The 6,797-nt window shown below is 36.9% G+C and overlaps 1 protein-coding gene across 1 annotated transcript; it reads right to left on the bottom strand.

Annotated features, from left to right (window-relative positions):
• Positions 1–263: 263 nt before the first annotated feature.
• Positions 264–2,447, bottom strand: LOC109677491 (heterogeneous nuclear ribonucleoprotein F-like). Its single transcript, XM_074084068.1, has one exon. The coding sequence runs from the start codon at positions 2,114–2,116 to the stop codon at positions 755–757; it is 1,362 nt and encodes a 453-aa protein (XP_073940169.1). The 5' UTR covers positions 2,117–2,447; the 3' UTR covers positions 264–754.
• Between the last annotated feature and the right edge of the window lie 4,350 nt (positions 2,448–6,797).

Here is a 6,797-nt window from a genome sequence, read left to right as displayed (position 1 = left end):
CAGTATTTACACTATATTCACTCTCTCACACCACTTCTCAACCTCCTTTCCCCTCCCACTGCTACCAAGCCCCCCTCCTACCTCCTTAGGACATATTCCATCTTCCTGTTCTCTGATTTTATAAATGAAAAAAATGACAGTTTTTGTTTAAGATAGCTACACAGGAATTTCCTTGTGACATTTCCATGTATATATGTATTATAACTTGAGTTGGTTCATCTCCTCTATTTTTCTTTTTTTTTTTTTTCATTGTGAAAAAGTCTTTATTTTAAGAAAAAAAAATTTAGTTAACAAAAAAATTTAACAAGTTTCACTTAGCAAAATACACCCAAAAGGAAATCACAGTACAAAGAAAGCTTTAAGTCAAGGCCTCACCAATTCCTACAGTATTAGTATTGTGTCTCAATTCTCAAAACTAACTTTTAAAAAGCTTAAACTTAACCTAAAAGATTTTAAATGAAAATATAAACTAGAATGAACAAACATGAGAAATGTTTCTCTTTGAATTAGGGATCTAGCACCTTTGAGTTCTCCAAAAAAGTACATCTCCCCAATGTGCTCACTGTGGTGTGGTGTAAGAGCCACATTTAACATACTTAAACTAGTTTAACTTAGATAACATCACTCTGAAGTACACTACCAAAACGTTAATCGAGAATAGCGGAAGAAAATAGTTCTAGGTTACTCAGTATCACATGCTAGAAGAAAAGTTTGCATGAGGAAACACTGAAGAGGTAATTTTTTAATCCAGATTTCACAAACTCATGGTGCAAAATGGGTCCCACAGCTCCTCTAGAGTTATAAACTGCTCTTCACTGCTTCTTGGCTGCCTGTGAAAATTTGATTGAAACAACTCAAATGCTCCTAGAAAACTAGTCATGTCCACCCATGCTGTTCTGACCGTTATAGCCGCCCCGTAACAGCCACTCACTGACTGGCTCTCCAGGCCACTGTGTGTGGCCTGGGCTGCAGACACCCCCATGCCCTGCATCACCTGGCTGCTATAAGCCCCATTGCTGGCCCCTGTTGTCGAATTCAGGAACAGTTCTATGTATCTGTGCTGCATGTTGGCCCTGTCTTTTGACATAGCCGCCACAGCTTCTTCATGGGTGGCAAACTCAACATCAGCTTCTCCTGTTACTCTTGCATCAGGGCCAATCTCAATATGAACTTTCACTGGGTTGAGTGGAGAGAAGAAGTTATAAATATCATTCTCGGTTGCTTTGTAGGGCAGCCCCCTCATGTGGACACAGTGGCCAGTGGTGCTCTGCACTGTGAACTCGCCGTCTCCGTATCTGTGGTCATACATTCCTGAGAGACAGTAGCTGAGGTCTCTCCCAAACAGGTCGGTGGTGAAGCCATAGCCATCACTGAGACCACTGTACTCCTCGTAGCCCCCATAGCCTGCACTGTAGGCACCGGATCTCATCCTCTCCAGGCCTGCCTGTTTCACGATGCCAATGTACCTCCTGGCTGTCCCTGGTCGGTCATAGGGCCCTGGCCGCTGCACAGACATAAACTTCAGTGGTGGATCTGAGTATGACCTAACTTCCTCCTGACTGCTCTTAAACACCTCCATATACCTGTGCCCTATTCTCTCCTTGTGCTTCCCTAGCGCCTTCTCAGCTAACTCCTGTGAGGCAAACTGCACAAAGGCCTCCCCTGTAATCTTGCCCTCTGGATCCACTGGCAGTGTGATCCCATTTGGCACGATTTCCAACCCTGAGAAGAACTGAACGATTTCTTCCTTTGTGCATCCAAATGGGAGTCCCCGAAGGCGCACGAAGCCATCATTGACGCTGTCAGCGCTGTTTGGACTACTGTGCTTCAACACCCAATCCATCTCGGTTCTGTGTGACTTGAACACCTCAATGTACCAGTGTCCCATGCTTTCCCTGTTTTTTTTCAGAGCCAATTTTACATCATCTTCTGATTCAAGTTCAACAAAAGCCTCACCACTCTGCCTGCCTTCTCTAGTGTAAATGAAATGGACACCTGCGACCCCATCGTGAATTGTGCAGTCGGAGACAAAGTTCTGCACATCCTCAATCGAGCAGGACCAAAGCAGGCCACGAAGTTTGACAACAAAGCCTTCACCTCCCTCAGGACCTAGCATCTTGGATACTTGACAGGGCAGATGTCAGAGAAGCTTGGGCAGTTTTTCTGTGGCTTAAAGAACCACAAGGATGTATTCAGTGGGAGAATTATGGTAGGTAATGAATTGTCCACTGAAGAAGGTAAAACTGATTTCTATTTTCATCAAGCAAGCGTGGTTTACGGCCAGAGAATCCCAAATTCCACCTGAAGCTTAAAAACACAGATGGCTCTGAGGGAAGTCCAGATGCATCTTCTGTTCTTAACCTCGGGCCCGAGTCTCCACGCCGCTCTCACATCCGGAACCTCGGTCGTCCCTCGGAGCACCTAGAGAGTCTCCTCTATTTTTCTTCTTTTTACATTAGTCCCCTCCTTATTGTGGTTTCACCAAGTTCAAAAATTCTATATTCAACCATATTCACCTTCTGAACTTCTTATAATTCCCAATAATTCACTAATAAGTATGCTTAAAAAATAATGTGGAATATAGAAATAAATCCTTCACTGTTGATACCCCCAGGTTTAAAACGCATATTAAGGAAAATAAGAATATTTCTAAAAATAATTTGTTTAATTTGGGTCTTTTACAAAAATAATGAATTAAGTCTCAACAAAATTGAGTTTCTATATGTCCCTACCTTTATTTAAGGGCTTTGCTAAAGGGACTACCAGATAGATATAAGACATTTTTATTAAAAAAATTTCTTTTTAGAACAATTTGTGATTCCTTCAATCAAAGCCAATGTTGAGGTCATAGTTCATAACTATTGTGAAGAACTGTTGCTCTTCAATGGTGATAAAGTTTCAGTGATACAAAAATAGCCTACTGTCCAATACTATCATTATAGTTTTAAATTCTGCATTGTGCATTTACATTTTTGTTGAAAGTAGAACTCAAGGTAAATGTGCTTACAACACACACACAAAAGAAAGCATCATATCTATATCTAAGTACAAGAGAGTCCTAATTTTTTGTCATCTAAATATGCCTTTCTTTCACTTCCCTCAGCTATTATTCAATTTTAACATTGCATCATTCTTCATTGGAGCAATTTGAGCCACTACATCTTTATTCTTCTACCTCAACTTATATTTCAAGTCTGTCCATGCTTTCAATGCTGGTTATGATAATAATTTTAAAGAAGAATTCTTATGATTTCACTCCCATAATTAGAAACCTTCAATAATTGTTTTAACAATTAAAAAAAATCTCAGCTTAGAACTGGGAAGTCACTACAATAACATTTAAACATTTCTTCTAACTTTATCTGACACATTTCTCTGACATAGTCTAGGATTTAGAAAACATGATGGCTAAGAATGATGGTTTAGATGTTAGAAAAAAATATTATACTGGCCCACTGACATTAATAGAATACTTGGACCTACATCAGGATCTTGCTGATCCATAACCCCTGGTGTCTGCCAAAAATTACAGTACAGTGTAACCAGCCAAAGCCAAAATCTCCCCTACCCAACATGTGGGAAGAGGGAGTGATGCAAAGCCCAGTCTCCAGATGTCAAGATACAAAGCCAATTTGCCAGGAATGGTCACCCCCATTTAAAGCTTAAGGTCTTGGGAAGCTCAGGAAAACCTTCCTTCTTGAGCCACCAGCTCACCCTGCTCAAGACTGTACTTACACTTTACTTTTCACTGTGCTTTGTATTAATACAGCTTCTCCTGCTTAAGTCTCCTCTGTGGCCATTCTTGCATTCTTTCTCTGATGAGACCAAGAACTTTCTAGTCTTGACTCAGGGGCCAAAATCTGATAACACCTCTGGTGAAACTCAATTGCCCAGCACATGCAGTGCTTCAATCTCTCTCTCTTTTTTTCATGTCTTACTCCCCCATTTTTCTTATAGAGCACTTGCTAAGGAATCTTTAAGTTCATAAAATTATTTTCATCAAGGTGCCTTTCTCCCAGAGGCAATTGATGGCTTCCTAATTTGAACATGTGTTCTGCTTTTTCATAACAACTTGCAATTTACTTTGATTTGTAACTAGTTCCACTTTCATTTTATCTTCCTCCCTAGAGCATTTACTTGAATGCCTTATTCTAAACACAAAGCTAAACATATTGTCTTGCATACTTTTAATAAATATTTTTTAATCCATTAGCTATTTTTTAAGTCTCCATATGACTTAGAAAATGACTAGAATATGAACACATGATATTCATAAGTTGATTAAAATTTGACTCACTATGGTCATGTTTAGTCAGTGAGTACATTTTTTCTTAGTATTATTAATAAAATATCCCCATAACTTTTTAAGGAGAACTATTAAAGCTAATTAAACATGGCTTTAAAGTCTAGCATTCCATAATAAAAGATGCAAAATGACTATTAAAAGCTTGTGATTTGGACTCATACTTTCTGATTTTAAAACTTGCTACAAAGATATAGTGAAGATACAACACTAGACAAGATGTAGAAGTATGGAAGTACCCTTTGCTCATGCAGGTTACATTTTAGTGAGGCATACAAATAATATGTCAATAAAGAAACAAGATAATGGCATAGACTAAAAGTGTCATTAAAGAAATTAAGTACAAATTAAAAAATACATAGTATGGAATGAATTGAAAGGGCAAACACATATACCACTATTGAAGTAGTCTATTTTACTTTTTAAACAATAATTAGTACATGTTAATTAAAAAGTTCTTATATTTCTTCACTTGTGTGAAGACTTGTGTGACATATCGTTAAAAACAGTTGTGCTTACACATGGGTAAAAATTTGCTAGCCAAGTTGCAATCACAGATAGTGCAATTTCAGATTGCTACTCAGTGGAGAGATTGCAAAATTAAAAAAAAAATCTGTGCAATTATGGGATATGAGTTTGGAGTATAAAATGAAACATCTGATTGAAGGCCATTCATATAATAGTCTGGGAGTTCATACAACTCATTACATTTTATGCATCATTAGTGAAAAATTGGTACTAGGTTGTACAGTTTTAATGTAGAAGAATAAAGATGATGGGGGAGTAGGTGTTTCAGGAGATCATTAGTGAACACCTCCAAGCTGACTCAAGTTTCAACTTCAGTTCTTTGGGGAATAAATATTATTACCTAAGAACAGCTGTTTGGAAATAGTATAATAAAGTGTTCTTGATTCAGCAGCTAATAACAGTAATCTATATTTTGAAAACAACTGTAAAGTTTGAGTATACTTTGTTTCAAGATCTCAAATATTCTAACAGATTTCTCTTTATAAGTTTTGAAATTTCACTCAACACAACCAATGGTCATCCCTGGAACTCACAATGCAGGTATGATTTCCATCTGGTGATCTTTTTGCAAGGGTAATCTCAGGGGAAACATATTACTTTTAAATTATTTATAAAATTACACAATGACTTTTATATGAATCATTTATCAAAGTAAAATGCTTTAATTCCAGGGTTACTTTATTCATGTGTTATTTTCATAAAACATGCTATTTCTATGAATGAAAGCTGAAAATAATTAGAAAATTTAAAGAACACAAACCAGGATTTAATCATTTATGTGTAGAGTTCTAACTATTATCTAGTATTATTTTAAAATATAATATATACAGTATATACACTCACACACATATACATATATTGTATGTAATCTCAAGCCCTTCTCATCTCTTCCCCACAATTGCTTTATAAAAGTAGTTGATAGAAATAATTTTCTCAAATGAGTTCTAAGCAATTGAAAACTATTATTTTCTCTTCCTATTTTTTACATTCAGCAATATGTTTTTCAGCAAAATTTTATGACTTACTTTTCCTTATTTCTATTTTAGACTTTTCTTCCTTCCACATTTCTTCCACTACCCTTTCTATGTAGGGAGAGCTGGCACTGAACTGAAGAGTAATTTTCAAGAGACATTGTCATTGGTGATGAAGACATTTAAAAATAAAGGGGGATAAGAATGAGTAGTGGATTTGATCCAAGTACGTTACATGTGTGTATGGCAATATCACAATGAAACCCCATCAAATAATTAACATATGCTAAAAAGAGGGGGGAAAAAGAAATGAAATGTGTGCACTATCAGAAAAAAGTAACGCATATTTAAGAAATTCACAAAATTAAAGTTTAGATATAGCAAGTGCCTTTAAGGAACCCAATGCTATGTTCATACTTTCAAGATATTAGGATGGTTTCTCTAGACTTTTTGTCCTTGACTCATTATTATCACATGTGTCCTGGATGCAGTTTACCATTCATGTATCATAACCATGACTTGTCACAGAGCTTTCTGAAGCTTAATTGACATAGTATATAGCAGGTATTGGAGAAGGGAGAAGTTAATGGGTGAAGAGTAGAACTAGAATTTATTCTATTCTACATAGAATAGAAAACAACTGTAAAGTTTGAGTTAACTTCTATAGAAGTTAATGGGTGAAGAGTAGAACTAGAATTTATTCTATTGTACATAGAATTTGGCAGTGACCTTTTGAACAAAGAAATGAGGAAGAAATTATAGATGTGAGAGACATTTAAAGAGATTGCAACCAATTCGGGTTGTAATACACATGTGCATGGAAGCATGCTAGGAATCTCACTGTATAGCTATCTTTATCTCAAGCTATCAAAAATGCCATGCCTTTTTTATTATCTCTTATGCTTTCTTTTCAGCAAAATTGAAGAAGAGGGCAGAACAGGTTCTTCCTGGAAGCGAAGGGGGTGAGGGGTAGAGAAAGGGGGCGAGGCAGGGGA

This window comes from Castor canadensis, chromosome 8 (genome assembly GCF_047511655.1).
Source record: "Castor canadensis chromosome 8, mCasCan1.hap1v2, whole genome shotgun sequence".
NCBI classification, from domain to species: domain Eukaryota; kingdom Metazoa; phylum Chordata; class Mammalia; order Rodentia; family Castoridae; genus Castor; species Castor canadensis.
The sequence above is the reverse complement of the archived record's forward strand: the minus strand, read 5'-3'. Positions and strand labels throughout refer to the sequence as shown.